Raw genomic sequence first — 14,696 nt, 5'->3', positions numbered from 1 at the left:
AGGCGGGAGTTGGTGGGATGGAGTAGGGACGAGGCGGGGTTGAAAGGTGGGAGGAAAGCAGGTCCGTGCTCGAGCGGTGATGGTGGGGCCCTAGGAGCTTTCGGTGAAGTTCCATCTGAACAGTTGCGGTAGCCCAGTTGAACAAGCACAAAAAGCTGCACTGCCACGACTGCCGCGCTTCCACACACACAAGACCCCCAAAGCAGAGAAAGTCGGTGAGCTTCTCCAGCTTTTTTTTCCATAGCTGTCGATCCTTGATTATTCCCCTGTTGTACCTTGCATTAGCCACATGCAAGTGTGGCGCATACAGATATCTCTCTTGCCCTGTATCCCTAGCCAAGGGATTGGGCAACATATCGAAGAGATTTCTCGGTAGTTTTGTATGACATTTCTGAAATCTTGTGGACCAACGGAGAGCAGCCTTCACTATGACAGAATTAAGCAGTGGCATAGAGGTACGCGGCGAGAAAGGTGGCGCCAAGGGTCGCTCCGTCCACGCGGCACGCCGCTTCGAGCCGGGAGACATCATGGCCCGGTTCAACAACCCGGCCGTCGTGCTCCCCCCAGGCCCACGCGCGCTGGAGTACTGCAACCACTGCCTCAAACAGCAGCAGGAAGACACTCCGGTCACAGAGAAGCTCCGTGCATGCACGGGATGTAAGACGGTGGCCTACTGCGGACCGGCTTGCCAGCGCGCCAACTGGTCTGTAGTACACAAGTTCGAGTGCAAGGCGATTCAGAGGCTTCACAAGACCAAGCCAGCGGACCAGCCGAACTGGGTGCCAACGCCGGTCCGGGCGGCGGCGCAGGTCATGCTACGGCCCAAGGTAATGGAGAAGTTCGAGGAGCTGGAGGGCAATGTGGAGTCGTGGCAGGGCAGAGAGATGGTCAAGTTGCAGCTTCAGGCGCGTGGGGTTGTGATGTGTCTGGGTGGCGATGAAGCTTCGGTTGACTTGCTGGAGAGTGCTTTTCAGGTTCTGTGCAAGGTATGTGGTGCCCTATAACATCTTTTCTCCGAGCCGAGTAGATCCTGTGTATGCTGATAGTGCTTTCAGCTTCAAACAAATGCTTTTAGTGTTTCAGAGGATGAGACTGATGGCATTTACTTGGACACAACACTTGCCATGATGAATCACTCATGCAGCCCTAATGCCATGGTCCAATTCGATGGCAGGTCAGCCTCACTCCGCGCAATGGCTTTCATCGAACCCGGGGATGAGGTCGAAATATCTTACATCGGTAAGTTGTCGTATTAAGCCGCCTTCAGGACTGTCTCATGAAAGGACATCAGCTAAGCGATTGCAGATGAAACGCAGCCAAAGAGCAAAAGACATGAAAGCCTGAGATCGTATTACTTTGATTGCAAGTGCTTCAAGTGTATCGAAGACCTGGACGAGTATCAGGTCGCCCAGAAGGATCCGAGAGTTGCTAAGCTGAATGAGCTGAGTGCAACACCTGATATCGAGAGATTCCAACACCCTCAGGTGGCCGACAAAGACAGATTACGGCAAGCCATTGAAGTCCAAAAGCTTTTAGAGATATTTACGGCGCAAGTCCGTCACACAGAACCGACAGCAAAGCACAAGTGGCTGAGGAAGGCGTACAAATCGGCCTCGTGGTTTACCGAGAATGGCCGATGGGCCATTGAGCCCTTTGCTCAGCTCTTGGACAAGGCGGCAGTCTATTATGGGAAAACCCGGGGCAATCACGAATGCGCCTTGGCCATTGCCTGCTTAGTGGCGTACGAGATCGAACCGTACAAGCATCCCATCCCCTTTCACAACGAGAGAATAAGGGGTCTCACCGCCATTGCCAACGAGCTATCTCACACAGCGCCTGAACCGGAAAAGCTGGTAAAGCTGGCGAGGGACATGGCTGCAGAGAAGAAGTTCTCGGCCGCCGGCGTCAGAGTATTGGTGGATCTCGACCAAGTGTCAATGTGCCAGATGGTTTTGTCCTTGATCAATGCGTACAAGGATCGGACGCCAAAGGTCCCCTGGGACGATGTTAGTATGATCAGATGGATGATTGCTGAGATCGAGAGCCTTCCGGGCCGAGACAGGGAGAACAGCCTGATCAACGCCTGGATCATGGATCCAAAGGGAATGGACCAGTTCTTCCGGTACGCTCTGGTAGAGCCGCTCAAGGCGTTGTCTGAGCTCGGAAAAGCTGTGTTGGAGGTGGACCTAGGCGAGGACCGCGATTTGTCCGCTAATTGATACCCCTGAACGAGATCAAAGTTGAATACAAAAGTTCTTTCTTGATCACTGAGCTGCCTATAGGAGTGTCAAAACTTGCAGTCCGTGGGTAAAGAAGCCCTCGGCTTCTTGATACTCCTCTTGTCACTGGCACCCGACCTGGTGAGTCTTGGGCTTTTGTTACCTTCACCAGCTCCAGCCACTTTCTCTGCTGGTGCCCTTCGTTTGCGACTCGTAGGTTGCAGAACTTTGAGTGAGGCTGAAGTGGCTTCGCTGGAAACCTTGGCAGGTGCTTCTTGATGCAAGTCATTCGTTATTGGATAGGTATTGTTCGATGGGCCAGATGTGGCCGTGCTCTTGGATTGCTGAATTGGAGCGAGTTGTAATTTTCGCGAGGTTGAGAGAGATGCTCTGCACTCGCCTCCAGACGCTGTATCCTGCTCTTGAAGAGATCAAACTCCATCTGCAATGTCTCCACTTGACTTGCCCGAGCTTCAATCTTGGTCATGTTGCTGGTCAAGATATCCAATTCCCGTAACGGTATTTGCTGCTTTGACAGGTCGACTTTCTCTTTGCGGTCCTGGTCCATCATCTGTCTCAGCTGCCTCAACTCAATTTGTAAAAGGGCTGTTTCCTTGGCACTGCCAATGTTCATGTCGAGGATGTTTTTCACGATTGCATTCGATTTTGTCACATCCGCTTGTAGGCCCAGGTTACGTTTTCGAGCTGCTTGTAATCTTCTCGCGAGATTAGGAGATCGTTTCGGAGCTCAACATCCTCCCTATTAACTTCTTCGGAGAGCTTCTTCATCTCAGATATGGCAGCGTTTGCGGTCCGAACCTGGCTCTCCAATCGAGACAGCTTGAAACTGTTTTGTGTCGAGAACTCCCCACTGGATACTTGGATCTTAACAGACTTCAAGTCAGCTTTGTGAAGATCGAAGTCACTCTGAAGTTGGCCTAGAGTCGAGTTGAGCTTTGCCATCTCCTTTTCGATGCGCGAAACAGCGCTGTCGAATTGGGACACGACTTGGAAACCGGCAGTATCTATTTCTGTCAATGCTCTCCCGCTGCGCATCGAGATCTACTCGCAAGCAAAGAGAAAGCGGTGTTCTTGGAGTTTGGCGACTCATGCCCAGGCCCAAAACCTTACCAGAATCGGGATTGAAATGATCGTTTGCCGGGTACGATCCGGGGCGAGAGTCATTCCGGAGCTTCAATTCGTGGCGCACATCGAGCTCTACCGGCTTGCCATTCTTCTTGAGAAACACGATAGTTGTCTTTCTGAGAAGTATTTGCGAGCTACCTTGGGTGAGTAGGGGTATAGTCGAGTCGCGAGGTCGACTTACTCGTGAAGCACATGATTGACTGGGCTACTTAGACACATGAGGCCGATGACGTTATCACATTTGGCGCAAGCGACATCTTGAAGCTCGCTGCGAGAGATCAGTCTGCCGATTGACAAAGAAAAAAAGGTGAAGGGTCCCTTACCACTCGGCAACGAGGTATCCTGCTTCACCAATTCTCGTGGGTTCCTTGGCGATCATCTGAGTATTGCCTTGGGCCTCAATCGTTGGACTGAAATAAGATTTCCCAATCTGAGTTCACAAATTGAAGAAAGTTGCCAGTATTGCTTGACAGCTTGCGCACTTGCACTGGATGACTTCCATTTTGGGGAAGGCTCAACTGATTTGCGATGGCACGGATCTGTGAACTCGAGGCTTTCGCGACGACAAGAGTATATGTTTGGTAGCTGTTGACTCAGAGATTGTATGATGGACGACATATAGGAAAGGTTGCTTCCCATTGCATCACAGCGAAGGACGAAGGGTACCTCATGGCAAGGTAGAGTGACACTGCGACAGAATGCGACAGGCAATCTTGCTATTTGCCTGCTCGTGCCTACCTCATTTCAGTCCCTGTCGACTGGGAAGGAGCTCGAGGCCGGGGGTCCCTGACAGTTGACGCTTATCTTATCATACACCCAGCCGATTGGCTCGCCCCGCAAAACCACCTAACAATGGGAATCAACGGTCGCATTTGTGCTTTCCATGTCAGGGAACTTTTTTTCTGAGCTACCGTTTGAAAATTCACCCCAACACACCTACAAGTCGACTATCCACCGCAGCGCAATTCGATCTACCGCCACCGATACTGGACCTCCTGAACCTCTGCCAATTACCATCGGCAGTAATTGGACGAGAGACATCATGGGGAAGCGCCGTAGAAATCGCGACGAAGGCGGAGAGGGTGCCATTGTCGCCTCCGATGATGTCCCCGTAATAACCTCCCAGATGGACGAAGCGACTGCCGAAGCCGAGACAGGAAATGGCGAAAACAGTTCTCGGGAGAGTTCCTCGAATACTCAAAGTAGTGGCAGCTTGAAGAGAAGTGCTCCTGGCGATGATGACGAAGGATGGACCAAAGTCGAGCGATCCAGCAAGAAACGCAAGAAGGTCCCCCGCGAGGGCTCCAACAACTATCCCGCAATTACCTTCTCCACGAGCGCAAAGCTGTTTTCCAAGATCAACCTTGCTATGCTTCGCGACCTTGTCTTGTACATATTCGCTGATGGAACGGGCCCGAACTGGGTTTCTGTCTCTCACCGACCAAACTTCAGAAAGATTGTTGTGTTGATGGTGCCTGGATTGGAGGAGGCCATGTTCAAGGAGGGGGTGAATTTTGACAATTACACATCTGGCCCAGCTAGGAACCAGGACCGGACGGAAACGACGCCCGACAATTACTACCCACGAGCTCTTACTGCAGACCAGCTGCCGGTTGCGCTGCAGGGATTTGCCAAAATGTTCCCCCACTTATGGCCTGTCAAGGCACCTGGTGACGACAAGTACATGAAGCTTCACTCACCCATGGGAACGTTTTTGACGGCACCGATGCCTAAGAACAAGGACGACAGAAAGGGCCCTAAACCGGCAAGAGAGCCTTCGGGATGGAAGAATGAGCGAACCCGTATTACCGAGTTCCTCGCATCACTCGAAGAGCTCGAGACTGCTGGCCATCTCATCCACCCAGCACTCATCGAGAACGAGGAGAGGAAAGCGGCCTTCAAGGTTCCCGAAGGATGGGCAATCTCTAAAGTTGACAAGCTCGAAGACGGCGAGGTGCCTGAGGCGGAGATCGAAAGCGGTAGCGTGACCGCTGGTCGAGAATGTCTCGCCTTGGATTGCGAGATGTGCATGACAGGAGAGAACGAATACTCACTTACCCGCATCAGCGTCATATCTTGGTCGGGCGAGCTCATCATGGACGAACTGGTGAAGCCAGAAAAGCCCATTATCGACTACGTCACCCGATTTTCCGGCATCACCGAGGAGATGCTGAAGCCAGTCACGACCACCTTGAAGGATATCCAACAGAAGTTGGTTGAGCTCGTCACTCCGCGGACGATCCTGATTGGACACTCGCTCGAGTCTGACTTGAAGGCCCTGCGATTCTCACACCCTTTCATTGTCGATACCTCATTAATCTACCCCCATCCTAGAGGGCCCCCTCTGAAGGCGTCATTGAAGTGGCTTACTCAGAAGTATGTCAACCGCGAAATCCAAAAAGGTGGTGCCAATGGACACAATCCCATCGAAGACTCCCGCGCCTGCCTTGATCTCGTCAGACAAAAGTGCGAAAAGGGCAAGTTGTGGGGCGCGTCCGATTCTCAAGGCGAGAACTTATTCCGGCGGCTAGCAAGAGCCGGGACCGCTTACAAGGCACAGGGCGGAGATGCAGGCGGCTTGGTTACCGGAAAGACAAGCGCTGCTGTAGATTGGGGCGAACCGTCTAAGGGCCCGGGTGCTGGAGCAACCTATCAAATAGGCTGCAAGTCCGATGCGGACGTTGTCAACGGCGTCATCCGTGCTGTGAAGGGAGATCCTGATGGACTGGAGATCCCCGGTGGTGGTGTCGACTTCGTTTGGGGTCGGATGCGAGAGCTCGAGGCGTTGCAAGGGTGGTGGAACAAGAATCGGGTCGAAAGTGCCAGCAGCGACGGCGGCCCTCCTCTTCTGGACAAGACTCAGTTCCAAGGAAAGCTCGGCGGATCACCTCTTGAACAGTGCTTGGCCCGTCTGTCAGTCTCTCTTCAAGCTATCCACGAGAGCCTTCCGCCCTGCACGGCTTTCATTGTGTACACTGGCTCTGGGGATCCTCGCGAGATGAGCAGGCTTCAGGCCATACACACGCAGTGGAAGAGAGAGTATAACACCCCCGGAAAGAAGTGGGATCAACTGTCCGTCAAATGGACGGATGAGGAGGAGCAGGCTCTCCGACGCGCTGTTATTAAGGCTCGTCAGAGTATCGGCTTCATTGGGGTGAAATAGTCACCAGGAGGGCTCATGACCACAGAGCCACTGCGCCTCTTGCAAAACAAGAACGCCACATGGCATTCTATAGATCTATCTGGAGGATTGAACATGGTCCGCAGACGGAGGACTCACGAACGAGCATTCGTACATGATACCCATAGCTTAGGTTATGACATAGAAAATTACGGGCAGCTGAGAGAAAATGTTGCCTTGTTATTCGATGAAGGGTGCGAAGGTAAGGAGACAGTGAACTGACAGAAAAGAGATCCATCAGGGTCCAGTCAAGATAGCTGATGATATTATTGTTGAAGGCCGGCTATCTACATCGCGGTTGTCGGATTAAATTGCCTAAAGAGGAGCATAAAGATGTTGAAGCCCAGCAGTGACATGTTTCTTGTACACCCATGCGCCACTCACATGCGCGGTTCGGAGTCCAGAGCTCCAAACGAACTGGGGCCAGCGCTCACCCCACTGTCGTTTTCTCTCACCTTTGATGACCTGATTGGCTACCCCGCCTCCGGCTGCGGAGAAAGGTATCAACCGTGTGCCGCGCCTAAGCCCCCCGCCGGCCTGCCTCGGTATCTTCTCGGAGACGCAACCGCTCGAGGTTGGCTGAATTACAAACCAGTCACATCCCACCTGTCTACCAACTCAAGCCCAACCAACTTTTACCCGAGCTCTCTAGAAATCGACCTTTTCCACGCTTCTAGAGGAATCCTCTCTATATATATTTCCATTACGGTTGCCACAATATCGAATCGAGAAGCCCGGCTTCCTACCCTTCACAATGTCGTTTATGGGTGGCGCAGAATGCTCGACCTCCGGCAACCCCCTCAGCCAATTCCAAAAGCATGTCCAAGATGACAAGACTCTTCAGAGAGACAGACTGGTGCAAAGGGGCCCTAATGCGCTTGCTGGTGGCTTCCGAAGCGCCGGCGCAAGCACCCCGCAGGATGAGGTACGCATACAACGGACTGCCAAAGTCACGGACACCTTTGAACTAACCGGTCCTAACAGATGATGAACGGTTTCCTTAACAAAGCCCCAGGTCTCCAGCAAGAGCTCCCCATGCAAAACGGCGCTGTCCGAATCGATCCGAACCAGGGAGTCCACCTCCGCGCGAACTCAACATCACCGACGTGGGCTGGTGACTTCCAGAACCAAGCCGCCATGGAGTCGGCATTCCAACAGCCCCCCGGAACCCAGTTCAGCCCCGAAGATTTTGCGCGCTTCAGACAGATGAACCAGCAGCCTTCATCGGCGAGGGCAAGTCCCATGCCGGGCCAAATGGCTCAACAGCCAAGAATGGGCATGGGTATGGGTATGGGAATGGGAATGGGCATGGGAATGGGATACAACAGCATGATGGGCCAGCCCACGTTTCAACCCATGTACCAGCAACCGATGCAACAACAACAAGAGGACGCCAAGGGAAAGGGAAAGCTAGTAGAGCTTGACGACAACAAGTGGGAGGAACAGTTCGCCCAGATGGAGTTGCAGGAGAAGGAGGAGCAAGAGGCTAAGGCTGCGGAGCCTGAACTGGACGAAATGGACAGGGCAATGCAGAGTGAGACAGGTTTTGGCGACTTCGAATCAATATGGAAAGGAATCCAGGCTGAAACTGCTGCAGCAAGAGGCATGGTCGACGATTCGACTTTCGACAAATTCGACAGCGAGGACTGGGGTCCAGATTTCACCGGCATGAACGGCGACTGGGGCAGACTCGGCGATCCCGTCATCGAGAACTATCTCTTTGAAGAGGACAATTTTTTCAGCGAGGAGAAGAACGCATTCGAGGAGGGTGTCCGCATCATGCGCGAGGGGGGAAACCTCTCACTAGCGGCTCTCGCGTTCGAAGCTGCAGTCCAGCAAAACCCTCAGCATACCGAGGCGTGGGTGTACCTTGGCTCGGCGCAGGCACAAAACGAGAAGGAGACGGCGGCTATTCGCGCGCTCGAGCAAGCACTCAAGCAAGATCCCAACAACCTCGCCGCCCTCATGGGCCTGGCTGTCTCGTATACCAACGAGGGCTACGACAGCACTGCCTACCGCACACTCGAGCGGTGGCTTTCCGTCAAATACCCGCAGATCATCGCACCGACTGACTTGCATCCCATGGCGGAGATGGGCTTCACTGACCGGCAGCAACTGCATGATAAGGTTACCGGACTGTTCATCAAGGCGGCACAGCTCAGCCCGGACGGCGAACACATGGACCCCGACGTTCAGGTTGGTCTGGGCGTCCTCTTCTACGGCGCCGAGGAGTACGACAAGGCCGTCGACTGCTTCACGGCCGCCCTCCACTCCTCGGAACTCGGGGCTTCGAACCAGCAGGAACAGCTGCACCTGCTCTGGAACCGTTTGGGCGCCACCCTCGCCAACTCGGGCCGTTCCGAGGAGGCCATCGCGGCGTACGAGAAGGCGCTGAGCATCCACCCCAACTTTGTCCGCGCGCGTTACAACCTGGGTGTCAGCTGCATCAACATCGGGTGCCACGCCGAGGCGGCCTCGCACTTCCTCGCCGCGCTCAACATGCACAAGGCCATCGAGAAGAGCGGCCGCAACATGGCGTACGAGATTTTGGGCGGCGGCGAGGGCTCCAGGGGCGGCGCCAACACGGCGCAGCTCGACGAGCAGATTGACCGCATGACGGCGCAGAACCGGAGCACGACCCTGTACGATACCCTGAGGAGAGTGTTTACCCAGATGGGTCGCCGGGATCTGGCCGAGAAGACGGTTGCGGGTGTAGATCCCGAGATCTTTAGGGGCGAGTTCGACTTTTAGAGTGTTTCTGGATTCGGTTGCATAATACTCTCATCAAACAGACAAAAAAGGGCTGCCTCGAGGACTGGGATGTAGCATTATAGCGGGTGGAAAAGAATGAATGAGACGACGCCTTTGACGAGAACATCCATCTGGCTGTAACATTATGTCTTTGCATGGATTGTGGGGTTTCTCATCACACTGTGAATTTGGCCAAATCATGTCGCCAGTGATACTTCAGCGCATAGTACTCGTAAAAAGATCGATTCTAGCCAAGGGGGTATCTTGAGACTGCTGTCAATGCGACTACTATTCAGGGCTTTGGAACCTCTTCTTGACAACTGTGACCTCAACCTCAAACTGACTGGTCACTGCGCTCCTATTCATCACTTCTTGGTCCCTCCGCCGCTGTTGTTGCCACCACCGCTGCCGCCGCCGCTGTTGCTGCTGCTGCCTCCGCCGCTACTACCCCCAGAGGCGCCTCCCCAGTTGTTGGCCTTGGTGCCTCCGTGGCTCAGGGTGCCTTTGCACTTGGCCGGATCCTGCCAAGGGGGGTTGGTGGGATCGTGGTAGTAGATGGGGGTTGTCTTCTTGCCTGACATGTTTGCTTTGAACTTTGAGAAATCGAAATGCTTTGGTATGGATTTTATGGATGTGAGAAATCCGGCGGAGGAGATCTTGGAGATTTGGTTATGCTGGGTGATTATGTTTTGGATTGGAGCTGGATGCTGAGTGATGGACTATGTTGGTAATGATACTTTTCAAACAACCTATCTCGCAAATTTGGCTCGTTTAATACGTGCTTGGCTCTATTCATGTCGGTATTGGTGACTGGGTTGAACGTGGATGGTGAATACATCTGCGAGATACTAGATGAAAGTCGACACTTGACACCGACACTCGTCTATACTACATAATGGAGACCATTCACACTTGCAATGTTGCCTTCTTCTTGTATTCAATGAATCTTACTTTTTCTTGCTGGTTTCAGCCTTTTTTATAGGCCGTGAACCTTTCTGTTTGTCTTTTCGCTTTCACAGTTTTCATGGCGTACCATGGACCTCATTGTGTATGCCTCAAACAGTCGGTGTCTTTGAATTCCTGACATACGTTCAGCATTGGAAGAGAGAAACATGCCTGAAGATCATGAGGGTGAATATAGTGCATTCAAGTTACTCCCGAACAGAATTAGATCCCGGCAACCCTTTGAGAAGCCTGGCAACGTGTCCGACGGAACAACTGCCCGTGCCTCTCTACCGTATGGTCAGAAGACTGGTAGCTACGGAATACCTCTCTGATGTAGCCGCTGGGCGCTGCTGATGGTTCAGCTCAATATACTTTACTCGCCCAGTCCCGGGGCTATGTATTGCATTGAGAAGATAAGTTAAAGTTAGAATGACCCTGATCAGCCGTAGTAATGATCATTGGTTCATTGAACGACATTTAAATATGTGGGCTACTGTCCAGGCCCGTTAAGGTATGAAGATAGTGAGCGTCTGGGTCTTCTAAAGACTGACGAGAATGACCAACAAGAAAGCGCCAAATAGCGGTAAATAAATCGCTATACCAATTCTCCCAAACTCCTATATCATCAATATAACCTGCGCAGTAAAGCCCACCGAGTGTCTCCTTCGTCATACAAATAAGGACGTATAGCCTAGAGACAGTACCGTACGCTTCCAAACCTAATCAAACACCACTCTAAAAGTGACTCAACATGTCTTACACTTCGAGCATAAAATGCTTCATCTCCTCAACACCGACATTCCTATCGTCACCGAGCAGATTAGCCTCCCGTCGTAATCTCATCACCTTCTCCACCAGAAAGACACCGGGATGCAATAGGGACAATACTCACATGGTGAGAAACATTCTCGCGAAATCGTCTACATCTGCCGGCCGCATTATCTTGGCGACGCCCTGCACGAAGAAACTGTTGACCAAAAACATGGGCTTTTCGCGCCACGCAGTGAAGAAAGCCGGCGAAGACTGAGCGTCCCAGAGGTGCCTCGAGAAGGTCCAGCGGTGCGGGATCAGCCACGGACCGAGGTCAGGATCTTAATACAGTCAGTATTGATTGCAAAGGGAAAAAAAAAGGGGCGGCGGGCATGAAGAAAGAAAATGGGAGCCTTACCAAAATCACCAGCACTCTTGAGCATCTGATACATGCTCGTAAACACATACCCCATCAATACCGTCCGCCGCACACACTCGTTAAAAATCCATACCTCCCAGGACCGCGGCGGCCTCCCGCGCAACGCGCCGTCGTCTAGCAGATGAACCTCGTCAAAGTTGTCCCTCAACCCCTCGAGGTCCTTTAACCACTTCTCGAAGACGCCCATGTCCCGCTCCGCCTGCGCCCGTAGCGCTATGTCGCCATCAAAGCACCGCACCGTTTGAATCAGGAACAGGGCCTGCGCCCTCGCGAGCTTCTCGTGGCCCGTGATGTTGCTCCCCGCTGCTGCTGTCGTCGTCGTCGAGGAGTCCTTGGCGTTGACAGTGCTACTACCACCGCTCTTGAGGATCTCATTGGCGCCCTCGCAGAGGGCGCGGATCACCCAGTCCTTATTGGACTCCGTCATACCCACGTACGCCGAGATGGCGGTGTAGGCCGCCATCAGGGGCCTGGGCGTCTCGCGGACGCCGCGGTAGAGGTGCCGGTGGAGGAAGGGGGTCTGCTTGGTCTGGGCGAATACGACGTGCATGTTCTTGACAACGTTGACGAGGTGGCCGATGCGGGAGTTTGGTTCGTGGATTTGCCATGGTTGGAAGCCGCCCTGTGAAGCTGGCGTGAGTATTTCATCCCGCGGACATGTGTGAGGTAGGGCTGGTGACGAAGAGAGAAAAGGAAAGAGAAATGTTGCTCTGACGGAAAATGAGCACGGAATGAACGTATTAAGGGAGGTGTACACGAAGAGCAGTGAGGTAATGTGAGATATAAGAACCACAACAAATAAGAAGAGCTTCATAAACTTACACATGCCTCCCCCATCTCGTTTTCCCAGTCACACGGACTCAGCTGGTTAATCTCAGGCAGCATAGTCTTCTGAACGATGGGCGTCAACGGCGTCTCCCAAAGCTGGAGCTCGCCGCCGGCCGTCGGGTCCGCGTTCAGGAAATCCATGACCGAGTTGAAGTCAAAGGGCGCGTTGGCGGCATTCAAGTCGAGGTTCAGCGACGACGTCGACGGCACCGACGTGGCGTTGTCGATGATGCTCCCGCTGTTGTTGCCGCTGCCGATGCCGCTGTGGATGTCCTCCGTCATCACTATTGTGGGAAGACCGCCGTCGAGGTAGGATGATGACGACGCGGGCGTGGGCTGCTGCTGGAGCTGAGGTTGGTGATGATGATGTTGTTGATGTTGTTGGTGTTGGAGATGATGATCGGTGAGTGTGTTAAAGTCAAAGGGAGGAAGGTCATCGTTGATGTTACCGCAGTCCTCCTCAATGTCCATGGCCTGGAGGGTGTCGTCTGGGTTACTGATCATACCCCCGGCGGAGGAAGAGGAGTCGCCCCGGCCGCCGAGGCTTCCAACTCCAACACCACCACTACCACCATTACCATTTCCATTGGCAGAGGCGGGCGGCAGGTTCTGGTACACGCACGAAAAGTTCTTCTCGCTACAGCGGGTGCAGCGCGGGGTCCGCTTGTCGCAGCGGCGCTTGCTCCGGACGCAGGCGTTGCAGCTCTTCTGGCGGGACTTGTCCGCCGCGTCCGCCAGGTCACTCATCGTTTTCAGGCCTTCGGCGGACATTTCTTTCCTCTTTGTGTTCTGCTGCTGCTGCTGCGGATGCGGTTGCGATTGCTGGGTCTGATAACCAGCTACTATTTCTTGTTCTGCTGCTGCTGCTTCTGCGGCAGCGTCGGGTCTTGGGTTGTGGAGAGAAGGGGAAGAGACAGGAGCAGTGGCGGCGGCGGATAACAGATGGGTCGGCACGGCCAGCTGGATCCGATTGACCATGGGGAAAGGGCAACGGAGGAAAGATGGAAAAAGTGGTAAGAGTGGAATTATGCGATATCACGATTCGAAATCCTCTCTCGTGTCCCTCTCTCTGTCTGTATCTCGTGCCTTTCAGAAAGGGACTCAAGGCAGTCAGCTTACGCGGTTTGATCCTCGTCGGGGGCTGCGTTGCGTCCGCTGATCCAGTGACAGTGTAAGGTACTCTCTGCAAGACGTCCAGGTTTCTCGGAGAGAAGCGAATGGTTGTTCGACCCCCGTTCGAGACCCGGTGGGAATGTGGGATGAAGTTGCGGAGCAGGCGTCAAACTCCGCTCCGCGTAAGCACAAAAGTCCGCCAGCTGCGGCCCCACACTACGGCCGTCTGACGGTTGGTTTCGCGCCCAGCCAATCCGAAACTCCGCAATGAAGCTTTCCGAAACTCCGCAGCCCATTACCGGCTCCGCGTCTACGGTGTCCCATTACCACCCACTCTATTATGTACACCTTTCCCCGGCCCTCACTTCAATCTTAATGATGCCACATGGCATAACAATCATGAGCAAATGGAATGCATGACTTTTCTCGCCTGCCATGCCGACAATGATTCAGAGACGCCACCTTCTGTCCCAGCAGCTTGGTCTCGACTTCTCTCACACCAGCCTTCCTGGTCCAACCTTCTCTCTCTTCCTCTAAAAAAGCCATCCGTTTGCGGAAGTAGATGCCTTTCTAGATAACCTCATGGCGTCCGCTCGAAAGTGCGTGGTCTGATAAAGTCACATGAGGGAGCGAGAAAAAGCCGTCACAACCATCGAACGTGGATTAAAAAATAGAACAGGGCGAGACCTTCGCCCTTTCAGTGAGTCACCGGCATCAAGCGATTCGCATAACTCCTTCCGGAGTGCACATCCCTGCTCCTCGTCCTTGTCGAAGAGAGGGATTACCCGTTCTAGGCAATACTAGAGCCTTTTCAGCCGGGGTCGAGCTGCGATGGTATTCCGTTATCGTCCAAGAAAGATCCTCGTCATCCCGTCTGCTTGCAACAGAGACATTATCCCACGCGGGCCACGCCTGGCCGCCATCCATCCCTCTCCCGCCTTTTCACTCCTTTAGCCACGTGATCTTTGCCCGCGCGGGAAACACGCACACATACTACAATAAAAAGTAGAAGTGATATGCAGATCATGGTCCCAACAATAGGAACCTAGATGACGTCTCGCGGCCCGAGAGTCCTCGCCTCCTCTCACGATCCGAACCACCAAAAGCTGTTTTCAGGTCGTACACGAGATCCAGCCCCCTTCCTTCCCGGACACCGCTACACAATGGAGCTCCAGACCGACTGACCGACCGCCGCCTCCTCTCCTCGCATTAACACACTTCGCGGACGCCTTTCTCCAAAAAATCACCATGATCAACACCCTAGAACCAGGAGCAGCTCACTGCATCGAGACCTCTAGACCACGTTTAGCTCCCACTCACTCAC

At 53.5% G+C, this 14,696-nt stretch overlaps 6 protein-coding genes across 6 annotated transcripts; 3 read left to right on the top strand and 3 right to left on the bottom strand.

Annotated features, from left to right (window-relative positions):
* Positions 1 to 428: 428 nt before the first annotated feature.
* CCOS01_15810 (MYND finger) lies at positions 429 to 2,219 on the top strand (the record flags this gene model as incomplete). The annotated part of the gene is made up of 3 exons (XM_060463948.1): positions 429 to 986; positions 1,056 to 1,239; positions 1,306 to 2,219. The coding sequence occupies 3 exons, from the start codon at positions 429 to 431 to the stop codon at positions 2,217 to 2,219; spliced, it is 1,656 nt and encodes a 551-aa protein (XP_060305329.1).
* A 669-nt stretch (positions 2,220 to 2,888) lies between these two features.
* CCOS01_15809 (uncharacterized protein) lies at positions 2,889 to 3,744 on the bottom strand (the record flags this gene model as incomplete). The annotated part of the gene is made up of 4 exons (XM_060463947.1): positions 2,889 to 3,244; positions 3,351 to 3,499; positions 3,547 to 3,633; positions 3,689 to 3,744. 4 exons carry the CDS (start codon positions 3,742 to 3,744, stop codon positions 2,889 to 2,891), a joined length of 648 nt encoding a protein of 215 aa, XP_060305328.1.
* A 663-nt stretch (positions 3,745 to 4,407) lies between these two features.
* CCOS01_15808 (exonuclease) lies at positions 4,408 to 6,528 on the top strand (the record flags this gene model as incomplete). Its single annotated transcript, XM_060463946.1, has 1 exon — positions 4,408 to 6,528. The coding sequence occupies one exon, from the start codon at positions 4,408 to 4,410 to the stop codon at positions 6,526 to 6,528; it is 2,121 nt and encodes a 706-aa protein (XP_060305327.1).
* A 772-nt stretch (positions 6,529 to 7,300) lies between these two features.
* CCOS01_15807 (tetratricopeptide) lies at positions 7,301 to 9,297 on the top strand (the record flags this gene model as incomplete). Its single annotated transcript, XM_060463945.1, has 2 exons — positions 7,301 to 7,471; positions 7,531 to 9,297. The coding sequence occupies 2 exons, from the start codon at positions 7,301 to 7,303 to the stop codon at positions 9,295 to 9,297; spliced, it is 1,938 nt and encodes a 645-aa protein (XP_060305326.1).
* A 247-nt stretch (positions 9,298 to 9,544) lies between these two features.
* CCOS01_15806 (uncharacterized protein) lies at positions 9,545 to 9,878 on the bottom strand (the record flags this gene model as incomplete). Its single annotated transcript, XM_060463944.1, has 2 exons — positions 9,545 to 9,560; positions 9,667 to 9,878. 2 exons carry the CDS (start codon positions 9,876 to 9,878, stop codon positions 9,545 to 9,547), a joined length of 228 nt encoding a protein of 75 aa, XP_060305325.1.
* A 1,120-nt stretch (positions 9,879 to 10,998) lies between these two features.
* CCOS01_15805 (uncharacterized protein) lies at positions 10,999 to 13,237 on the bottom strand (the record flags this gene model as incomplete). Its single annotated transcript, XM_060463943.1, has 4 exons — positions 10,999 to 11,044; positions 11,135 to 11,333; positions 11,411 to 12,053; positions 12,254 to 13,237. The coding sequence occupies 4 exons, from the start codon at positions 13,235 to 13,237 to the stop codon at positions 10,999 to 11,001; spliced, it is 1,872 nt and encodes a 623-aa protein (XP_060305324.1).
* Between the last annotated feature and the right edge of the window lie 1,459 nt (positions 13,238 to 14,696).

This window comes from Colletotrichum costaricense (genome assembly GCF_030867565.1).
Source record: "Colletotrichum costaricense strain IMI 309622 chromosome Unknown Scaffold_26.1, whole genome shotgun sequence".
Lineage (NCBI taxonomy): Eukaryota > Fungi > Ascomycota > Sordariomycetes > Glomerellales > Glomerellaceae > Colletotrichum > Colletotrichum costaricense.
Note: the sequence above shows the minus strand (reverse complement) of the source record. Positions and strands in the feature narration are given on the sequence as shown.